The sequence below is a fragment of the Nannobrachium achirus genome (genome assembly GCF_963921795.1).
Source record: "Nannobrachium achirus genome assembly, chromosome: 15".
Taxonomy (NCBI): domain Eukaryota; kingdom Metazoa; phylum Chordata; class Actinopteri; order Myctophiformes; family Myctophidae; genus Nannobrachium; species Nannobrachium achirus.
This window is the reverse complement of record NC_137822.1, coordinates 10682560-10706252: the sequence shown is the minus strand read 5'-3', so window position 1 is coordinate 10706252 and position 23693 is coordinate 10682560. Positions and strand designations below refer to the sequence as shown.

Sequence of the window (23693 nt, the reverse complement as noted above, 5' to 3'; positions counted from 1 at the left end):
CTTTTTTGTAATGGAAAATGTAGATAGTTTTATGCAGTGCGGTGTGGTGTGGTGTAGTGTAGTGTGGTGTGGTGTGGTGCTAAAGCTGCAGTCGAAAAGGGGCTAAAAGCGAGTGTGCGTGCGTGGGCACAGTTGTGTGCTCAAGCAAGTGCACGTGTAGACGGATGCTATGGGCTGGATGTTTACCTGGTATCCTCCTGGTTTCCTTTCAAGCACTAAACTGTTGTCTTTGCACTCTACTTAACGTGACCATTTATTTACCCTGGAGTGAGTCGACGGTTTACCCTGATCCCGCCCCTCGCAGGTCGCTCGGGATAAGACGGTTTGCCAAAGGCCTAAAGTGTAATTGTAATGTATGTGCGTGTGTGTGGATGTTTTGTCTTTTGCGGTTGTGTGTGTGTGTGTGTGTGTATACTGTAAAATCCTGAGTGTCCATTTAACCAAACCAAAAAATGATTCCAGCGTAGCCTTGAGTAGAGGTGGAAAAAGTACTCACATTTTGTACTTGTGTAAAAGTATCAATACTGCACTGTAGATGTACTCCGTTATAAGTAAATGTCCAGAATTCAAAATGTATGTGAGTAAAAGTATGAAAGTATTGGTATCAAAATGTACTTAAAGTACCAATAGTAAAAGCACTACAGTAAATGTTTGAAAATTGCTGATCTACAAGCTCACAACGCACCGCATCGGCTATTTTCAAATAGCCACGGTATAAAATGAGGCTAAAGTGGGTTAATGTGTGTTTTATAATATTATAATTTAAACCTGCAAAGTAACTAGTAACTAAAGTTTTCAAATAAATGTACTGGAGTAAAAGTTCAATATTTGGATCCGAGATGTAGTGGAGTAGAAGTAAAAGTATTGGAAATTGGAATTACTCAAGTAAAGTACGAATAACTCAAAAGTGTACTTAAGTAAATGTACTTAGTTACTTTACACCGCTGCAAAAAAAGATTCCAGCATAGTCTTGAGTAACTCAGCGAGTTACTTTTATACACTCGCGAGGTAAAAAAATTGATAAATTAACATTGAAGATTTTTACTGGTGCATATTCGTCAATGTCCTCGACAGAGTGTATATGGGAGACTGATGCAGCATGATTGGGTTGGTGGACTTCTTTTCCCTCACCACTGGTTCCATGGTGCAGGAAATCTGTCATGGTGCTGTCATGCATCACAAATCCAACAGTGCATTTAAGAACCCCTGCACTCCCTTCAGGCAAACGGGTTGCAGAATATAGCTTAGCGTTACTAGGTTATTTTTTCTACCCCGGTTGTATCTGGCACAGTTTTGGTGATCCGCGTAAAAAAAAAAACAAGCCAATGAAAACCACAGCCGTTTCCCAAGTGCTGATTGGCTGCCGCCGGGTTCTGGGTCAACAGTGATTGGGTGTTAAGCGTCTCTGGGTCAACAGTGATTGGGTGTAAGCGTCTCTGACAGAGCGCTCTCTCTCACCATGGCAGCTACCGCCTTTGTAGCCAGGACAGAATTTGCATAATTCTTACCCCGTCGCATTACAGTCTGCCGGATTTGTTACAATGTGATATCCAAACGACATTGGACAACGGCAGAACAAAAGTTTTTTAGACCATCTGTGGCCCAGAACGGAAAAGGTATAGCAGGCAGCTGTCAGTTCGACTTTCTGCCAACTCAAGGCTACGCTGGAATAAATTAACAATCTCTTTTTTGGTTTGGTTATATTTCCCAAACAAAGTTCAAAGTCGTCCTCCTTTGGCATTATGGAAGGGGGGAGGGGGGGAGGGGGGGCTGCTGTTGCTGAGTAGTCAAGTGAAACTGTGTCAAGCAGTTGTATTATACACTAGAAGAACACCATAGCGCCACACCTCCCACTCCACCACACGGTTGGGTTGCTGGGCAAAAACGTAGCCTGGGCCCTGCCTCCGCCATACCGGAGTGGCTGGCTGTGGTGGGATGGTAAAACGCTGCGTGACGTCTCAGCCCGGCGCGTTTCTTCTTCTCTTACCCCCCCTGGGTATCGCGTGCAGTGGTGGAAAAAGTACTCACATATTTTACTTACGTAAATGTATCAATACTGCAATATAGAAATACTCTGGTTACAAGTAAAAGTCCAGAATTCAAAATGCACTTGAGTAAAAGTATGAAAGTGTTCAAAATGTACTTCTAGTATCAAAAGTAAAAGTACAACATTTTTGAAAATAGCAGATCTACAAGCTCATATTGCGACACGTTGTGAGCTTGTAGATCGGCTATGTTCAAATAGCCAAGGTATAAAATAGAGCTAAAGTGGTTTATGTATGTTTTTTAATATTATAATTTATACCTGCAAAGTAACTAGTAACTAAAGTTTTCAAATAAATGTAGTGAAGTAAAAGTGCAATATTTGGATCCGAGATGTAGTGGAGTAAAAGTAAAAGTATTGGCAATTGGAAATACTCAAGTAAAGTACAAATATCTCAAAATTGTACTTAGTTACTTTACACCACTGATCGCGTGTCTAGACCCCACTAGCACCACTTTCTTCGCGGAACACATGACCCAACGCAACGGTCACACAGGACTTCACACCAGTCCAGTCCAGGACTTTTATTTCTATATGAAAAAAATAAAATAAAAGCAATTTACCCCTCCCCCCTCAGAAAATCAGAAATGTTCATATAAGCGAAAGTGAAGAATCCTGACAGAGATCTAGAGGCGCAGTGCCGACACACACTGGGATCCAGGGGTGACACACCAAATTCTGGGCCCTGGGTAAAAGGATTCACTGTGGGCCCCCCATGAATGGGAACGCATTATTATGCATTATTTATTTGTGCTTTAACCATTGAAAAATAGCAGATATACAAGCTTGCAGCGCGTGAAAATTTGTGCAGGTCTTTGAATATTTTTGACACGATTCTATAAATGTTTTTTCTTTTTTTGAAAACCTATGTTTCTATGTCAGTGGTGCTCAAACGTTTTCATGTGAAGGACCCCCAAAATGATATGTATTTGGCCAGGGACCCCCGTCTCAAAAGATTTAGTTCCAGGGACCCCCAGAAGCAAAATTTTAGTTTAGTTTTTCGCTTAAAAAATACATATATTCAAAGATTTGCACACATCTGCTATTTTTCAATAGCTAAAAGCCCCTCCACCTTGGGTCTTAGTAACTCGGTCCCACTTTCCCCCCCAGTGTGACGCCCCTGCTGGGATCAAAGGACGGTTGGGTCCTGGAACGGCCGGTTCATGGCGGTTTTTCACCCTGATTTATCCATGCGTTTGCACGCCATAACGCACACCTATAGGTGTAAATCACCCTTTATGAAAACCACTTCCCTGACGGGATTGACTAATAAAATATCACGTGCCAGTCACAAAACAAGAGTTATTAAACCAGGTTATTAAAGTTGATCTTTACAATCCAATCCAATACATTTTTTATAGCGAAAAAACGGATTAGAATTACTAGTGTGAAATAAATGCATTCAAATCCAGTTTAGTTTTTGCTTAAGTACATTTTAAAGCTTAAGTAGTGCTTTTTGTATACTATTTTTCTATACTGTAACAACGCCATAATTATAAAGTATCGTATTGGAAAATAAGATGATGCTAAGAATGTGTAAGAATTTACAGTGTTGTTTACAATCGTATGTTTAAATGAATACAGTACAAGATTTGAATTACATTTGCAAAGATTTTTGCAAAGCCTACACTGTATTTTTTGTGAGCATATATTTATTTCACAAATAGATGTGATTTGGCAGTTTAGGCTGGTTTTCGCATTGGAACTTTTACTCGCAAATAATACTAGAAATAGGAAAGAAAATAGCAGCCCATCTAAATAAAATGTCTCAAATGAAAGATTGTAAAATTTGTTATGAATAAATAAGAAGGGATTTGTCTATTTAAAATAGCGGCATAATATAGGCCTAATGCTAAAAGCTGCCCATGAAGTTGCTATTTAATTATAGGCTAGTACAAATAATGTACATTTGTTTTATAATTTTAATACAATATTAACCAGCAAATTCAATTAGTATTCATTACTTTTCTCATCATTTTGTTTTATGATTATTCATTACAATACGACACATTATTATTTGAAACAACAGCCTCGTAAAGAAGAAAGAAAATAATAATAATAATTGAACTACTGAACTTCTTCTGCCTGTGGGTTTTTTCTTTTTCGCCCGCTTATACAGTATTCTGCTATAACTCAGTGGTCAGTCCCATCTGGAGACAGGAATATTACCGCGGCACCGTAAAGACTTCCGATGGAAACCCAAGCAGCCAGCACACTCAGGAAACAAATAAAACATCTTTATGAGAGAGATTTTATGATCCTAATAGCCATAGTCTCAGTCCAATGGCCTCTAAGTGCTCTCCTGGACAGCTTTGTTTTAGGGCAAAGCCGTGGACCAGGAGAACAGAGGCTCTGGCCATGCATGCTGCTGTGCTGCGGGCACAGGAGATGTTTACCATTAAGTTACTGTTTTCATATGCTAGACGGAGCCTATTTAAGGGCAGCCATTTTTCCCCCCCTGTCCCAAAGTGGGAACATATGCACTGTGGTGCTCGACGTTTTAGGGGTAATATGAAGTGGTCTCAGGGGTTACCGCTATAGTCCTGAGAGGGACTATGTGACATTATGGTCATTGTTTTATTTTCAACCATTCATTTATTCTGCAATTATAGTCAATTAGTTTGACTACTTGCCGTTGACTACGGCGCCGTACATTCTACTGATTTATTGACACCATTTTTAATGTGATCGGATAAACAATAACGTCATCTCTTCAAAAATGCTACTTTCAAGAAGATGATTTAATACGGCAAAAGTACATTTTAATTTCTTCAGAAAAATGTATCTTGTTTTAGGAGGCACATTTTTTCTCTCCACTGACTCGGCGTGAAAGATTTAATTGTGCACTTTGTTGTATTTTCTAGTTCTTTAATTAGTGCATCGTATCTCCCTATTTCACATTTTTATTTAAATGAAAGCCCCATTTAATATTGTTGCACAAAAGTTGCAAAATAAACTCATCTACAGCTCACAATGCATCACATCAAAACGCATTGTGACATTGTAGACTGGCTATTTTAGCTATTTTCAGAAACATTTTCGACCTGCCCAAATAGGGACGCCGTGTTGAAAGTGGTTAAATCTGTTTTGTCAATATTTAACTAATAAAAAGTATTAACAAGAGACTAAATAATAACTACAGTGGATCTAATGGAAAACAGTCTATTCTTTTTCCATTTCTTGAAAAGTAAACTGTCCAAAGTTTAATAGACGTATAGGTGGTTTCCAACCGACAGTGAGGATGGTCAAGTTGTGGTGTCAGGCTCTGTGGATAAGATCTTTAGTTAGTCTGGGTGAATATTCAGGGAGAAACCCATCCCGTTGGGGTGAGGCTCATGGGGGGAGAACCCATCCCTTCACCTTCTTTGAAGGGTTCCTTTGAAGTGGGACGGGGCATGTTATCAGTGACCTCTTTACTTTAGAGGACAATGCAAAGGCTGTTTGACCATTAGCCTTTTTATTGTAGCGGCTTGTCTAGGTGTGGCCCCTACACCCTGATACAACAGCTAATATGGCCTAAAGGCAACAACAGAAACTACTACACATGATAAAAGGACACAAAGACACCGAGAAGGAATGCCCTCTGAGGCAGAGATGGCTCTAGGTCATGTAAAATGGGGTCTTCTTACCAGTCAAATTGGAATGACCGAAAAGATCCATTTTACATTCCCCCACCTCAAGATCAAAGTCACTAAAATCTCAAAAAGAGAGGAGCAATCCGAGCACTCAAAAAGTTAAAAAAGGAGGGGAACGGACGTAAAAAACTGTGTACTTTATTTCATTACCAAATAATAAAAGCCAACATGTTTCGACCAACGCAGGGTCTTGATCAGGGCATATATGAGAGTCAAATTGTGGTGTTACAAAAATCTCAGACACAAATTAGAAGGACTAAAAAAGCTGTGCCGAGAGCCAAGCGAAACTCTTAAAAAAGAGACGCGGCAGCAATGACTGAAAGAGCGCCGCGGCAGATACAACGGGAACGTAGTACTCTACTCGGGCAGTAAAGGTCCCGATTGGTGGGAAAGGGGAGAGCTGTGATTGGCCGGGACGGCTGACATTCTGCGCCGAGGGGGGACCTGTTACTCCAGATGCCCTCGTCTCGTCCCCTGCAATGTTTGCAGCCCCACGCACGCGATCCCTCGCTCCGCCTGGCTGCACCCTCTCATCGCATTACTTCTGCTATTCTAACTCCTCCATCAATTATGCACTAGAATAACTAAGGGCCCTGGCGGAGCACAGAGACATAAAGGGGATCATCGGCGTGGCCACTCGCTGCGTCTGCCCGAGTGTTCCCTCCGTAACGCCGCAGCCAATGATACGAGTGCCAGCGCGCCCAGCCTCAGACAAGACCTTGTAGTCAATGGCACAGATATTGATGGCTGGGGCATACATACATACATACATACAATACAATGCATACAACATGGGTTGGAGGCATGAATGCCACATTGTGACATAAATGTATCACAACTTGCACAATGGTCATTGTGTTACGATGCAAGTTGGGACTGGAAGGGGGGGGATGGGGGGGAAAGCCCCCCACTTTTCTCCTCACTTGGATAACCCCACTGTTCCTCCATGCCCCCCCCCCCCCGCCCCCGCCGCCCATCCCACTCTCTACTACTCTTCTGGCTTGAGAGAGAATTCCCCGCCGAGATTATGATTGTGTAAGATTTATAGTTTCAAATCATAACGGACGTGGGACGTTGTTGTCCGGGGGCATTTCCGTTTTAAAATCGAGGGTAGAAACGGCGAATTCCTTAAGAAACGGCTGAAGATTCCGCTTTTGTTTCTCCAAACAAAATGGAGTCGAATTCGGAAATGGCTGACTGTTTCCCTGCTCCGTCATGCTGCAGAATGTAACGTAGAGGAGACGACTCCCATTTATCGATACAAACTTGTCGGTCTGGGATTTTTATGACCCTGAAAATCCCGATATGGAACAAATAAAAACGACTTTTATCAAAGCTGTCCATCCTCAAATAAACACTCGCCAAGCGAGGAGGGGGAAAAAGGCTGAGAGGACAAAACGTCGACCCCTGTATTAAAGTCACGACGGTCCTGACCTGGATTTCGCCTGGGTTGCGTGTGAAGGTCTGCTGTCCAGGCTCTACTGTGAGATCGCAAACAGCTTTTTAATATTTCACGTGTCCCAAAGCTCCGGCCACGTTCGAACACAAGAGGAAACGGTCTGTCTCCATGGGCCAGTAAGCGACACCGAAGTTCTCACAAAGTCACATCAAGTTCATGAAAACAGCAAACCTTTCCAACTCACATTTGAACACCCCATGTTCTGTTCCCGTCTAAATGATCGCTAACGTCCTTTACCTAGTTTGTACAAAACGGACTGAGGATGATATAAATACTTTGCGCATAGTTTATTGAACGATATTTGTCTTGATTTGACATGAAAGCCAGCCTGTGACTGTGCTAAACATTGGTCTGCAATTAAAATCGTACACAAAAAGTCACACAATTAGACAGCAACAGTGATTCTACCAAAAACTGTCTGCATAAAAAGGTGTTTTGGATTAACTGTAAGCTATGTGTCAGTTTAATTATATGCAGCGCTTGTTATTGCAAAGCAGAAAAACGCAAATGCAAACCACGGTGACAGACAAGAAACCTTGACTGGAAAAGTGCAGTACAGTAACTTAAATTCCTTCCCCATAACCTACAAGTTAGCAACCACTGGACCGGGCAAAACAGTGACCAAAAAATGCCAAAAATATATTATGCACACAAAACCCCCCCAAGTCAAGTTCCAGTAGCAGAAAATGGACATTTGGTTCGGTTATCGAAATAATCGCATTTGTTTCACATTAAGCGTACATTTCTCTGGCCAATTTCATTTGGAATAGTCTCAATTGTCTCATCTTTTCCGCCTGCCTTCGAACCTAATGAAAAACAGCTGTGTCTTTCTTTAGTCTATCCTTGCAGTTCTTTAAAACAAACAGTGTTTGAGCTACCAACACCAGACCAGGGCACACCCTGCTGACATTTAGACTAATATCAACTCCCCTAAACACGAAGCACGGGTTCTGCTCACTTTCTGGATAAACAACCAATACACATGCACTCCTGCAGCAGACAGACAGACATTATTGCCGTTATACGGTCCACATTTTATCACTGCTTCCATTCTATGCTCACAGCTGAGCTTCCACCCATGGTTCCGTTGAGTCAATATATCCTCGCTCTCTGCGCTGATTGGAAGGAAAGCGGTGCAAACGTATAGCTTTTTGAGTGTCACTCGGGTTCAACTAAATGTTGCCACAGTATAATAGAAGGCATATAAGGCACAGAAGGCTCTTCTACATAGCTTCTAAGGGCCTTTCACTTTCTTCATGTGGTTACATTTATAGCGCTTCTTGCCCCATGGTATTGTATTTTATTTGTTATTTCTTTGTTCAGCCTAAGTGTGCGGGGAACCCCACATAGTCGCTACATCCACTCGGAAAACTTTTGACACAGGGTGTGTGTGTGTGTGTGAGCGCACTCCTGTCCAAGAGATGCGTTCCTCGCAGCAGAGCGGTCTCGCCCGGTTGGTCTGTTTAGGAGGCTTAGAGGTCCTTTAGAACCTTTTAGAGGCAGTTTTCAGAAGCTTTACTGCAGTCATTAGAGGCGAAGCTGATTAATGTGAATGGTCAGGCAAGGCCTGGCTTTCTGGGGGAAGAACAGAGAGAGGTGAAGGGTCCCACAGGAAGTGTTTTGTGTCTCCACACAAAAGGGAGGGCTGACCTCTTAAGCCCCTTAGAGCCTCTTTGCTAATACCCTCACCGGTGCCTTAAAAGACACGGGGGATGCTATTTCACCACTCACATTTAAACAGCATGCACACACACACACACACACACACACACACACACACACACACACACACACACACACACACACACACACACACACACACACACACACACACACACACACACACACACACACACACACACACACACACACACACACACACACACACACACACAAAAAGCCCTGCCGAGATTAAAACCTTAAAGAAACAGTGGAAAAGTGAAGCTCTGTGCACTGGAGTGAGACTGTGAGATTAGGTCTGAGGAGTCCTAATCCATTGACTGTTGGGCATATCAAATAAAGAGTACCCGAGATCACACAGCTGGGATCTGAAAAACTGGATGGAATAAATATCCAATTAGTTGATGGGAGCTTATGAAAAGTGGAAAACATGTTTCAACATTAAACTAAGGGCTTTCCGCTCATAAACTAGCAGTTTGGTTAGTTTCTTAATCAACCAAGATTTTGGTCAGTGATTAGTTGTTTTTAATCTCTTGTAAACTCTAGATAGCTGCTTTATTTTGCCAGTCTATAACTTTAAATAGCCAGTAGTAGCCATTGTGAGATCATCACTAGTATATGCAGATCTCAAACTCACCAACTACCTGAAAAAGCTGGTCTCGGCATGGTGTATGAACTTAAGCGAACACAATTCAACGGATCTGTCGATTAGACAAACTAACCAATTAGTTGACAAATCCCTGCGACTAATTATTAGACTCAAGAATGTCTTCAGTCGAGGTCAGCCGTAAATAAAACGTAAAGAGGAGAGGAAAAAAAAGAGCTCCGACCGTTAACGTTCCGCTAACTGGAATGAATAATCTGCATCCGCCTGTGTGACGCTCCTCTAGTCTACACAGAACAAATGCAAACATGAAACAAAAGACAACGAAAGCGGCCAGACTTTAAAAAGCCAACTCATCTCTGGCTCCCGTCACTCAAGTCCGTGGCAGAGCGAGAGGCCGAGGCTTATTAGTTTGAGCCGAGACAGAAACCTGCGTGCGGGGTCAAAGTGCAGCGGAGCTGCCTGGCGGCTGCTCCACGGGACAACCATTCCCTCTGGGCCAGGAAAAACCCACACCAGTCTGGCCATGGTTTGGGAGAGAAACAAGCAACCAAGGTCTAGGAAAGCAAAGCCAAAAGAAGCAACTATTATAAGGCCACACGAGCATTTTAAACCTATGCATCGAGCTATTTGAAAATAGCCAATCTACAAGCCGATTGTGAGCTTGTAGATCTGCTATTTTCCAAAAACTCTTGCAACAAAATTTGGAATATTTGGATTTTATTTTTTTTTATATTCTGACAACAAAAAACTATTTTGTGAAAATATTTGAGAACCACCGGCTTTAGATAATAATGTTAAAACATTGGAAGCAACAAGCCAGCCTAAACAAACCGCAACTACCAACATTTACAAGCAACTACCGATAAATAAGCCCAAAGTCGCTTAAGCCGATATGGCAACACTGAACCCTTTTTTTACTCTTCAAAAAGGTAGGCATAATAAGCCCTGGCTTTAGCCTACACCTTTTCGGTGCCACTGTTATTAGTGGACTACATTGTAACTATGTATTTTTGTTTTTTTAATGGGCCGAAATAAAGATTACTACTTCTCTATTGTCATTTGAGTGCCAGTCCATTCTTTAACTCTCACAACTAATTTACAGTACCTGTGTAATTAGACAGAACCCGCAATACCTTAAACGACATGAAAGTAGCTTCCCCATCCTGCGGCGAAACATTCTGCCAAAAAGAAAAAGCATATCTACACAAGCTTACATTGTGTTGTGTTTGACACATTGTGGCCTTGGAATAGCTTTTGGTGTAGAGGGAAGAAAGGAGGGGGCCTAGTAGTATAGAGCACTGTGGGAATCTGGGCAATGAAGTACACACAGGGTTTAAAAGTGGTTAACCGATGGCAATGCTCAAGTCTTTTCAAGGTGTACACAAGTCACAATTACTTTAAGTATAGTCAGTAACTGAAACCAGCATGCTGTGAAGAAATTGATAAGTGGCTTCTTGTACAAAATGTAATGGAGGGTTTCTGGTTTGTCGGTCAGTTTGTAGCGCTGCACTTTTTTTGCCGTTACAGCTGATAGTATGCAGGTTTACGACAGATCGAGTCTCTCTACTGCTCCCTCCTACCTCCCAGAATGCAACGCGCCCGTCTCAAACCACATCTTCGGCCACAGGCTGGGGAGGAAAACACAGGTTCCGACCCCATCCGGGGGTCCTCTCACCCCTGTGACCGTGCGTGCATCACTGCTGTTGCGTGCAGCACTGCCCCTAACATAATTCACGCTTCTACGAACAATCTGGCCACCTCTCATCATGTCAGAGAGCGTTCGCCGTTAAAATCAGGCTACGGGACGCCGATTTCAGGCAATCCCGGGCCTGTTCAGGGCCATTGTCCCGAGATTCAGTCAATATTTGACATGACTGCTTTTTTTCGTGTCCGTTTTTTTCATCTCCCAAGCGGAACCGGAGCAGCAGGGAGCCAGGAACAGGCAGAGAGGGGGGAAAGAAATAGGGTAAACACTGAATAATGTGAACAGCGCCATTCACAATGCCACTGGGAAACTATCACAACATCAGCTCACCACCCACTGAAAAAAATGCAGCATTGTTCCTTAAGTGGAGATTAAGAAAGCGAAGCAGTGTGTCCAGCAAACAGCCGAGCTCATTCTACTCCAGAGACGCATCTGTGTCACAGTGACTGGCAGTGGTGTTAAGTAACTAAGTACATCTACTCAAGTACTGTACTTTTTGGGGTATTTGTACTTTACTTGAGTATTTTCCAATTCCCAATACGTTTACTTCTACTCCACAACATCTCAGAGGTAAATATTGTACTTTTACTCCACTACAATTATTTGAAAACTTTAGTTAGTTAAACATACATTACCCAATTCAGCCCTATATCCATTTCGGCCATTTGAAAATAGCCGATCTACAAGCTCACAATGCGTCGCAGGGCATTGTGAGTTTGTAGGTCTGCTATTTTCAAAAGATTTCTATACATTTTTTACATTTGAAAACTTTACTTTTGGTACTTTGAGTACATTTTGATACCAATACTTTTGTACTTTTACTCAAGTAAAAATGTCATTCCAGACTTGTACTGTACAAAACGTGAGTATTCTCCCCACCACCGGTGACTGGCTATTGGATGGAGGTTACGAGTCAAGAGGGGAAGAAGAGCCACGAGGCCATCATGGCTCATTTCTGGACCAACTCTCTCAGGCATTCCATCCGGGGATGGCTCATCTCCCCGCCCAACCAAGAATGTAATTGCCATCAAAAAGGTTGTGACAGGGGATGTTATGAAGTTAGCGGTCACTTAAGCAAAAAAACCTGGGAACGGGGGACCCCTTTTTCCGACCCAGACATGTTAGTGTTTGTTGTATTTTTAATCTTTTGGGGCTGTCTTGTCGGAGGGGAAATATGTTGCATCTGTTGTGGAAAAGCTTTAGATGGGCATTATCGGGGATTAGAGGAACCCCCCTGAGGTGACAGTGCTCTGGTAGAATGCCGGAATCCCTATCTCCCCCCCAGCTGCCAGGTCGTTAGTCCCACCCATTGATGTTCCTTGATGACGACCGGGTATCAGTTTCCATGGCGGTCGAGAGACACAAACAGCTCGGGAGATTAGGGAGGGGAACTCGGCCCTGATTCTCCACTGATCCCGCCTATCAGCAACAAATAAACACCTAGAGCCGCGCGGCGAAGGTTTGCGTGGGCCCGTGGTGGATTTTAACGCACTTAGACCGGGGAGCGCGCCTGTGTCGTCGTGTTAGATTCTATAACCACTTTAACCATTATAACATACTTTGGCTATTGAAAAATAGCAGATATACAAGCTCATGCCGCGCTATGAGCTTGTACATCTGCTATTTTGGGAAAATCTTGAAAATTGGTGCACGTCTTTGAATATATTGGCCCGTTTCTATAAACGTCTTCTAAGTCCTTCCAAGGTTTTTGAAAAACTCATGTTTCTATCATCAGTGGTTCTCCATTTATTTCATGTCAAGGACCCCCAGAATTATATGCATTTGGCCGCGGACCCCCCCCCCAACTCAAAATATGATTTTTTTTCAGGGGCCCCCAGTGGCACCGATTTCAGTTACAAAAGTTTGCATTGAAAAATATATATTCAAAGACGTTTTCACGCCTTTTCAAAAATAGCAGATCTACACGGTCACAGCGCGGCACTCGGTGCCGCGCTGCGAGCTTGTAGATCTGCTATTTTTTAATATCCCAAGTATGAAATAACGGTTAAAGCGGTTCAAATCCGAGCGTTCCCGATCTAGACGGGTTAATGAAGCAGCTAAATAGAAGGTCAGCGGGGAATTCTCTAATAGCTCCTTGTTGCTCGCTGCTTGCTACACACCACTGATAATAATTTATCTGACTAGCGAGGAACCAGACACCGACACCAAAATGTAACGTCTGAGACTAATTCCTCTCACATGTATGGACAGGGTTCACATGTATTTCCCATTAAAACACTCCAGATTGTTGCTTTCCTGACTGGATTAGAAGCATGTGAGGGCAAGCATACCAATAGTGGTTTAAAGCGATGTTATGATGGTAAACTAGACCACACCAACTGACTACAGATCATGGAGTGACAGTGCACAGTGGTGTAAAGTAACTAAGTACATTTACTCAAGTACTGTACTTTGAGATGTTTGTACTTTACTTGAGTACGTCCAATTTCCAGTACTTTTACTTCTACTCCACGACATCTCGGATCCAAATATTGTACTTTTACTCCACTACATTTATTTGAAAACTTGAGTTACTAGTTACTTTGTATTATAATATTATAAAACATACATAAACCACTTTAGCCCCATTTTATACATGGGCAACGTGTCGCGGCGCGTTGTGATCTCGTAGTGATCGGCTATTTTCAAACATTTTACTTTTGGCACTTTAAGTACATTTTGATGCCAACACTTTTACTCAAGTACATTTTGAATTCCGGACTTTTACTTGTATTTACTGTGAGTATTTCTACGTTCCAGTATTGATACTTTTACTTAAGTAAGAAATGAGAGTACTTTGTCCACCACTGGTGGCAAAAAAATAAAACGGCATGTGCATAAAGTCACATATTTAACAGTGGTTTCATACTTTGTGTGTGTAATCCCTAAACCTACCAAGACCCGGAAATGATGGGATAATGATTTCCATACATCCATGGATTCTCCTCAACGCAACTGAAACTCAACGTGCAGCACTGTATTTACACCATATGTACTGTATGTACAGTTACATGCTAATGTGAACCCAGCTGTAAAACTAGTTCTATGTATGGTCCCTTCTCTCGCTCCCTCCAGAGATTTGATTAGTGCACCGTAGGCAGTTTCTCTCTCAGGCTAATTAATATGACTAATAAATATCAAAACAGCAATTATTTATTCCAGATTCCTTTTTCTTTTTTTTCCTTTGTTCATTTGAAAAGACAGAATTATATACAGCATGTCTGTCAACGTGCCAGAAATCATATTGCGCTCTCTGTCCTTCAAGAATCTCTGTCACTGCAGTTTCACTTCTTTTAATCAAGTAGCTCATAATGAGTACAGCCATTAGCTGTCAGAGACAGCAGGCCCGGCTGAACCAGTCACACAGTGGTAGAAGTACGACTCAGGTTTGTTGTTTTACTTGTAGTAAAAGTATACCATAATGTAGAAATGCTTGGCTATTCAAAATTGTACTTGAGTAAAAGTGAAAGATCAAATAGTCAAAGTACAAAAATTCCAACTAAAGGGTCATTCACGCTGAGCACCAACTATGTTGTTTACCATTGTATTTCTTTTCATAGTTGGCATGAACTTTGTCATCCACTTGACTTTAGAACGATTTTTAGAACTATATTTTTATATTAATTATACTGCTCAATGTGCTTGGCAATAGTGGAGAAATAAGTACAATATTTGCTTCTGAGGTGTAGTGGAGCAGAAGTAGAAAGCATAGAAGAAAGTAAAGAAATAATACCTCAAAATAGTACTTTATGGACAGTGCTTGCTTGAGTAAATGTATTTAATTACTTTCCACCCCTGCCTTCAGAGAGATACATCCCATCTGTCTGGTCTAGCATCACCATAGGAAGACACTGTGCTGCCAAAGGATCACAAATAATAATGGCCACATCCGAGACGACACGACTGAAACTCCATCACATGCTCTAGCACAAAGTACAGATGAAAATGACCCCACCATTTCCATTTTATGATCATTCTACGAATCATTTCCTGTTTCAAATCGGAGCTCCTGTGTAGCGGATTTCATGAATGGCTGAGGATGCTTCGCTGTTAGGTACTACTATGTTCTCTAAGGGTTCACTATGAGAGGTAACCCAGAACCTGAAACTTTCCAGAACCCTGTGAAGTTCTGTGATCATTCCATTATAAATCAGAACCACCCCTGCCCTGAGGTGATTCAGAGTTCCCAGAACGCAGGGTTAGTAGCACCACCTCCCGTGAGCACGGACCACATTATGTTCTGAGAACCTTATCTGAAACCGAGCTGCAGCGAGTGGAAAACGACTCCAGAACCTGTGAAAAGCCGTTACACACGGCACCACACGGTTCACTTGTCGTCGCAAAGAGCCATAAATTCTAAAGCAGGACAGAGGAAGAGAAGAAGACAAGGAAGAAGCGGCAGGGGCAGCTACGGTATGCCCCAGTGGCACTGAAGACTGCGTCTAGTTCCATTAAGCAGCGGGGTGCTGGGGGCCCAGGGTCTCGTATGGAACACTGCGAGGTTCTGCTACGGGTCACGGGGGCCCCCGAAGTCTTAGCATGGGCACTCTGTTATATTATACAGCCCGGGTCGGGTTTAGATTAGAGTCATGAATGAGAAAAGGAGACGGTCATTTAGAGTTACTCATTTATTTAGAGAGAGAGCCCCATTCTGCTGGGACAAAGTCCAGGCAGGGTGCCGTTGCAGTGGCCCATCGCGGAGGCCCTCGGGGGCCAGCGGTACTGACCCAGTTATGACCCTGACGACGGTTCCCTCTGTGCAAGCTCCCTGATGCTTAACCCAGGGCCTGCTTGGTTACCATCGAGCGTGTGACCTCTCAGCACAGTGTGTGTGTGTGTGTGTGTGTGTGTGTGTGTGTGTGTGTGTGTGTGTGTGTGTGTGTGTGTGTGTGTGTGTGTGTGTGTGTGTGTGTGTGTGTGTGTCTCTCGGAGGAGCATGCACCATGCTGAGCCCTTGGCCCGCTGTTGAAACACCCCTGTGTTCCTCTCATTGTCTGCCCCAGCGTGGCTTGGGGGAGGGAGGGGTGGAGGAGCATTTTGGAAGAGTGGGGGTGGGGGGAGGGTGGGGGGAATTGGGGGTGTATGGCAACCAAGGAATGAGACTTGTTGGGAAACTGGGAATCTTTGTAGGGCAGTGATCCTCATTTCTCAATCTTTTTTTTGTTTTTCATTTCAAGGAAGGACCCTACCTCCCCCTAGTTTAGTATGCTGTGGGCCAAGGACCCCCCACATTTAATACCATTCCTATCTCTGTGGTATCCCAATTTACGCTGTGAAAAAATCCTTAAAAATATTCATAGTTTAATTGAACTCTGAGTATACAAATGTAACCAAATGGACCCGTTACAGGAACATTTGGTTGCATTGTATACTCTCAAAAGTAGGGATGGGACGATATTATTATCGTTTATCGTGATGAAAAACACTCACGATAATCGTATCGTGGAGATTTAATTTATCGTGATATCGTCCTCTGTCATGCACTGGGATCAAGTCACCTTTTATTTGCCAAGCTGCATATCCAGTACCACTTAAACCTGCATATCCAGTACCACTTAAACCCTCAATAATTGCTAAAAGGTACTTATAATATACGTACTTGATACAGTTTTTTCACTCTCTAACAAGTCTCTTTGCCAAAAAATTGCCGATCTACAAGCTCGTACTTGATACGTTTTTTTTCACAAACAAATATCTTTGCCAAAAAATTGCCGATCTACAAGCTCACAACGCGACGCGTTGTGAGCTTGTAGATCTGCTATTTTTTGGCAAACGTTCCACCCCAGGATAACGGATTATGATTATCGCGATAATATCATAAATCGCGATTTCTTTTGTCACAACAATCGTGATATGACATTTTCATATCGTCCCATCCCTACTCAAAAGTTACAGACCTGAGAGGTTCCATTTATTGGTACCTAACTTTCAACCAGTTAGCAGGGGACCCCCTGGAACCCCCTGGAGGTCCTCGGACCCCACGTTGAGAAGCAGTGTGACAGGGGGCACCAACAAAACGAGCGTCTGCAGGTCGTAAAGGGGACAGAGAGTGACTGTAGAAGAGATGTTATTGCTCCCAGTGATAACCAAGCAGGAAGTGTTTCAGCCCACTTTGATGGCACCGCCAGATTTGCATTTGTGCATCAGTATCTCGCCGGTTCCTCTACTTTTCCCGAAACCGTTGCGCACACACTTCGCCTCAGGGTTAACTGTGTAAAGACAAATACAGCACTGTGTGTGTGTGTGTGTGTGTGTGTGTGTGTGTGTGTGTGTGTGTGTGTGTGTGTGTGTGTGTGTGTGTGTGTGTGTGTGTGTGTGTGTGTGTTGTTTTGCCAAAAGCCCATGGAACCAGTTTCCCCATCTCAGAACAAATATTACCTTTATTTTTTATTCTGACTCATCTGAAAACTGCACAGTAAAATTATGTCAGTTGTTTAACCCTATAAACGTACAGTAGATGACTGGAGTCCCTCCAAGGGTCTGTACTACTAGGCCCTCTCATGTTTTCCCTCTAAATATCTTTTCCAAAAATAGGCGATCTAATATGATCACAACGCGCCACAGCGTAGATCGGGTAGTTTTGACGCATGTTCACCTGAGGATATGCAATGATTCATGGAGTTAATTCTGAGTGTAAAAATGGTCAATGGTCCATGGCAGGCACGTGCACACATAGACATCAAAGGGGGCTTGAGCCCCTGCCCTTTTATCCGTCCGTAAGAAAGTGCCCTCTCCAGACCATGAATGCAAGTAGTGAAAATAGCCAACCTCCCAGCTGGGAGGTCTGCCATTTTCAATATTTTCACCAAAAGGCCCTTTTATATATTTCAGCGCCTTCCTCTCTAACATTCTCTGCACGTCCCTGTGATTTATCTGTGTGTAGCCTCTCTACCAAAAAGACAGCACTTGACTAACAATGACCAGTGGTGACAAAGTATATGCTCAAGAAAATATTCAAGTATTCAAAAGTACAAATTGCGAATTAGCCTACACTTCCAGAAATTGTCAGACATTTTCAGAAATGTCCTAAAACTAGTACATATCCGCCATTTTCACCCACGTCCATCCGGGGTATTAGACTGCAGCCACAACAACCGATCCCATAGCCTGCGAGGACCGTTCACCCAAATAAACAGCTTAAAATGAGAAACGGGCTTGTCACTCTTCATATGCCTGCAGTTGATGCCTGTGTGCAAGTTCAAATTTTTAAAGAAAAAGGATTCTAAATCACAGACAGAGGTTACGTTATTTTACAATGCTGAGCAAGATGTTCAGAAAGTACACGGAGAAAAAAAAAAGAGTAGTGAAAATAGCAGATCTACAAGCTCACAACATCACATTGTGAGCTTGGCTTGAGATCTGTCTATTTTCTGTTTTTCTTTTTTGTTTGGGTCCCAAGAGTCTCTTCTTAGAAAATGTAATGGAATCAAAAGTACAATGGTATTTCTATTTGAAAGGGAGCAGAGTGAAAAGTAATCCGCTTGAAAACTAAAACAAAAAAAAAAGAAAATACTCTAAAAGTCGACCAGGCACTAACAATGACACACATCTGTGTTCAATGCAGACAAGGACACAGCACTATGCGCTGAGGTCATTTACATTTATTATAAATCATTGAGTCACGCCACCGGAAGATGACCTAAGCCTTTGTTCACATTCACAATAAAAAAAGAGAAATACAAAAAAGTGCCATCAATTGCATTTGTGACAAAGCAGGCCGAAGTTAGCATTTGTAGAACAGATTTATTATAGGTCAAATTCTTCAAACTGATATTATTAATTTCCCTGAGGTTGCAATTAGTTGCAAACTTCAAAAAAAGATAAAAAAAAAGAGGGGGAATGAAGCAAAGTAAAGTAGGAACGGTAGATGGCAACCTGCAGCATATCGTTTGCTGTCAGGCAGAAAGCTCGTATCTCCAAGTTTCAAACGTGTATGTTTTTTTTCGTAACTAAAGCCTTGCTTCATCACACAAGACTGTCGAACAAAACTAGAGGAAATAGCCGATCTACGAGCACACAACGCCTCGCGTGTGCTTGTCGATCAGCTATTTTCATTAGTTTAAACCATTTTCAAAATGATAAACACGAAACGAACGGTTTTGGACATACAAGGTTTCCCCCCGCCAACGAATGTAGTTTGCTGTCGGGGAAGAAACCTTGCATCTCCATATTTTAACTTTTGTTGTTTTTAAATTAACGCCCTACTCGATCATACAAAAGTAGCAAAAATGGCAGATCTACAAGAAGTCTGTATTTTTTTCAAAATTTGAACCGTGAAAAGAAAACAGTTTGGTACATATGAGGTTTCCACCCCAACAACGCACAGCAACGAGATTCATGACACATGATTCACTGTTAGTTCTGTTCATTTTGAGGAGCCCCTCGGACACTGTTATAGCATCACAAATAATGATCCACCATCACTCCATACTGAAAGATTCTGCAACTTAAAAATAAAAATGCTAACATAATAACAAGCATTTGGTCAATATTAATAGACAACAGAATAGATGACTGCAGGCTCTCAGAGTGGGTGCAACTCAGCATTATTCTCAATCTGAATTCTGAACATACAGCAGGCCAAGGATCAGCTGTATATCGTCGTTGTCGGGTGGAGACCTTGTATGTCCAAAAAAGTTATTTATCGTTTTAAAAGTGATTTAAGAGAGTGGAAATAGCCGATCTACAAGCACACAACGCCTCCTGCTATTTTCACTAGTCTTGTGCGACAGTCTTGTGCGATGAAGCAGGGCTTTGCTTTACGAAAAAACGTACAAATTTGAAACTTGGAGAATGGAGATATGAGGTTTCTGCCGGACAGTGACAATATATTTGGTCTTCTGAGATAACCGCTTATTGGTCTCGCTGCAGCTATCAAATGTGGATTTTTTCCAGAGTGTTTCAGTATTTTGTGAAAATATTCTGGATATTACCATATAGCCTATACTTGGAGAGTGTGAGTTTTCAGAAGGCAAGATCAATGTTGCGTGCACTCTGTCTTGTGATCTGCCTTCACTTGTTCTATTTTTCATTATATACAAATGTACTTTTATGATGTCTTAGGAGAATGTGTACTTTGAAATGTTGTTTTAGGTCAACAAACAAACTTGCCTAAACAAACTTGCCTTGCCTTGTGTGTGTGTGTGTGGGGGGGGGGGGGGGGGTTAAATAAACTATTCATTTCATTTGCATAGTAATAGTATATGGTAGATATAATGGCTAGCCTATGCCATTACAGTATGTAAGTCAACAGGACTACAATATTATGATAGGCCAATTTAAATATAAGCATGTTATGGTGACTTTTTTGAACTGGACAAAGTCATGGGTGAAGTTCACCGTGCGTCAAGTTGGTGACCAGCGGGTCTCAAAGCCCAACACCTTGGAGATATGAGAGGGTCATCCAAAAGGTCTCTCTAGCCTGTGTCAATAATAATACACTGTGCAGGTTTTACTTTCGAAACTTAAAATCACACAATTAAAAGGTGATTGTATGTTCATGTTTTTCATAGTCTTTGATTAAACAAATCTGACTACTGAATGACAAGGTGAATGGCAAAGCAATCGTATAGAGATGCTTTTGGCAAATTAAATAGCCTAGTACTGTTGAAGAATAAAATAATAACAAAATAGGCTTATAGCCTAATACTGTATGTGTGTGTGTGTGTATATATATATAGTCTATATATATATATATACAGCTAAATGATCGGTCTCAATGTATCAATTTCTAACCCTGAACGTATATAGCCTAAACATTATTTTGTTCATGTTCAGACTCAGAGTGAAGTCGCCTCTCTGGGTTTGACTGCATGTGTGACATTGGACAATTCGGTATGTGGTCTCAAACTTTGTCATGTCAAGGACCCCTAAATTGCCCGCGGACCCCCCCCCCCCCCCCCCCCCCCCATTTGAAAAGATATGCCAGGGACCAGGGGCGTCACACCACATTCTGGGCCCTGGGTACAGGGATTCACTGCGGGCCCCCCATGAATGTTAACTATTGAAAAATAGCAGATCTACAAGCTCACAGCGCGGCACTGTAGATCTGCTATTTTTGAAAAATTGTGAGAATGTGTGCAAGAAACCTATATGTTTCCATGTCAGTGGTGCTCAAACTTTTTCATGTCTGTCAAGGACCCCCAAGATGATGTGTATTTGGCCACGGACCCCCATCTCAAAATATTTAGTTCCAGGGACCACCCAGAAGCAAAATTTGAGTTACAAATGTTCGCTTAAAAAATACATATTCAAAGATTTGCACACGTTTTCACGACTTTTCAAAAAATAGCAGATCTACAAGCTCGCAGCGCGGCACTCGGTGCCGCGCTGTGAGCTTGTAGATCTGCTATTTTTCAATGGCTAAAGTTACTAGGGCCCCTCCACCTTGGGCCCTGGTAACTCAGTCCCACTTTCCTCCCCCTTGTGACGCCCCTGCCAGGGACCCCATATAAGAGAATATTTTTACAGCTTTTTGGCAGTGATTCCCTACCATTTTTTATTTCAAGGAGCCCCAGTTTGACATTTAAAGACATTTCTGGGACCCAACTTTGTGTTGTAAAAATCAATGTTCATTTAACTCTGAGAGTGTACAATCATTTAGCTGGGGACCCCCTGGAACTCCATCAAGAACCCATGATGGGGGTCCGCGGACCCCACCAATGGCATATGTGACATAACATTGGACACATTCGGTAGCCCCAGTGTCAAGCCCCCGATCCGCCGGGGATCGCAAGTTGCGGGTGTGTGTGTCTGTCTGTGTCCCACTCCCAGTCACTCACCTGGGGTTGGTGCGGTTCCAGTAGACCGCATAGCGGTCCGACACCACCTTGGAGGCTGGATCCTGGCCGTACACGCACGTCCAAATGACCACGGCAACGAGCACGAGAAGCATTTCCACCTGCGGCATATTGTTGCTCTCAAAAACTTGTTGGACGAATTAAAGCCGAAGTCCCCTCTCTCTCTCTCTGTTTGAATCGGCGTCTGGCTGTGGCTGGTTGAGTCCCCTTTCTCTCTGCAAAGGCTGTGTAATCACATCTGAATGTCGCTCCTACCGCGGGGATACAGTTGCTTTTATTCCCGCACAGTTCCCTCTGGATCGATACTGTTATTAATGTTTTCGAAAAGCAGGATTTTTAGTCCTTTTACAACGGCTAACTATTTCTGCCGCCGCGCTGTTTTCTAATCGGACCGCGTGTCCATTGCAACAAACGCGTATCGGATCCCCTTTCCAGTCACTGTATAGCCTCGCAGGAGCTGTATTCTAAAACACGGATGATAAAACAAAATCCAAAATAAATGTCTACAAATAGTCTACTGTCCCCCCGGCAACGACAAGAATCTCAACTCCCGACTCCGCGGTGCCTTCTTGTCCTGCTGCTGCTTGCTGCTGCAGACCGGAGAGTAAAAGAAAAACATCAAAACACAAATCCTAAAGAAGTGAGAGTACAGTCCATATACAGCAACACGGATCAGACAGAGAGAATAAACTCCAGCGTTAGTAGAGTGAGGTGCTCTCTCTCCGCAGTCTCCTGCCTTCTCCAATCTCCTCTCCTAAACTCGGGGGAATCGGGGATCTCTCACAGTCTCCAGTCCGTCCTCAGTGCTCCGTGTCCCGGCTGCAGTGTCTCTGATTTCTCGGGGCGGAGCAGAAAGAAGAAAGAAGCCCGTCTCAAAGGAGCTCGATCACTGACTGACTGACTGACTGGCTGGCTGTGGATCCTCAAGCTGGGAACAATGTATGTAGCAGCGCTGCTGCCGAGCAGAGCAGAGCAGTAGTGTAGGACCAGACCTACAGTTGGTTGGTTGGTTCGTTCAACGCTGCTATGCTGAGTCCTAACGCACGACAACAGCACACTGCTTGCTATGTGACAGCCAGGCAAGGCAACACAGCAAAGGCATATCAGGAAATGTAGTGAATCTGAACTGAAGAAAAACCAACCAAGTCAGCGCTCAGCCTCAGCCATGACAAGCAAGCACTGCTCCCCCCTCCCCCTCCCAGTGGGGGGGGGGGGGGGGGGAAGCCAAAAGCACTCCAATGTTTTACTCAATAAGTAAAAGTATCAATCAATACTGCAATGTAGAAAATGAAATATCCTACTCTGTTACAAGTAAAAGTCCGGATTCAAAATGAATTTGAGTAAAAAGTATGAAATTGTTGGCATCGAAATGTACTTAAAGTAGGCCTACCAAAAGTTAAAGTGCAAAATGTTTGTAAATAGCAGATCTACAAGCTCGGCTATTTTCAAATAGCCAAGGTATAGGTTAAAGTGGTTTAGGTATGTTTCATAATATTATAATTTAATGTCTGCAAAGTAACTAGTAACTAAACTTTTCAAATAATGGAGTCAAATTACAATATTTGGATCCGAGATTGTAGGCTAGTGGAGATGAATAGAAGCAGCCTAAAAGTATTGGAAATTTGAAATACTCCAGTAAAGTACAAAATTACCTCAAAACGGTACTTAAGTACTGTACTTAAAGTAAAATGTAGCCTACTTAGTCACTTTACACCACTGGCTGCCCAGAGGCGTCAGTTTGGTATGGCAAGCTATGGCAGGGTC

General features: G+C 42.7%; 1 protein-coding gene across 1 annotated transcript in view; it reads right to left on the bottom strand.

The window, feature by feature from the left end:
* The window catches only part of LOC308299433 (ephrin-A5b-like), a gene marked incomplete at both ends in the record, with an annotated part of 116638 nt that extends 94599 nt beyond the window's left edge, over positions 1-22039 (bottom strand). The window contains one exon of the mRNA XM_080743210.1: positions 21912-22039. Coding sequence (XP_080599336.1) covers positions 21912-22039 — 128 coding nt within the window. The remainder of the gene's footprint in view (positions 1-21911) is intronic.
* Between the last annotated feature and the right edge of the window lie 1654 nt (positions 22040-23693).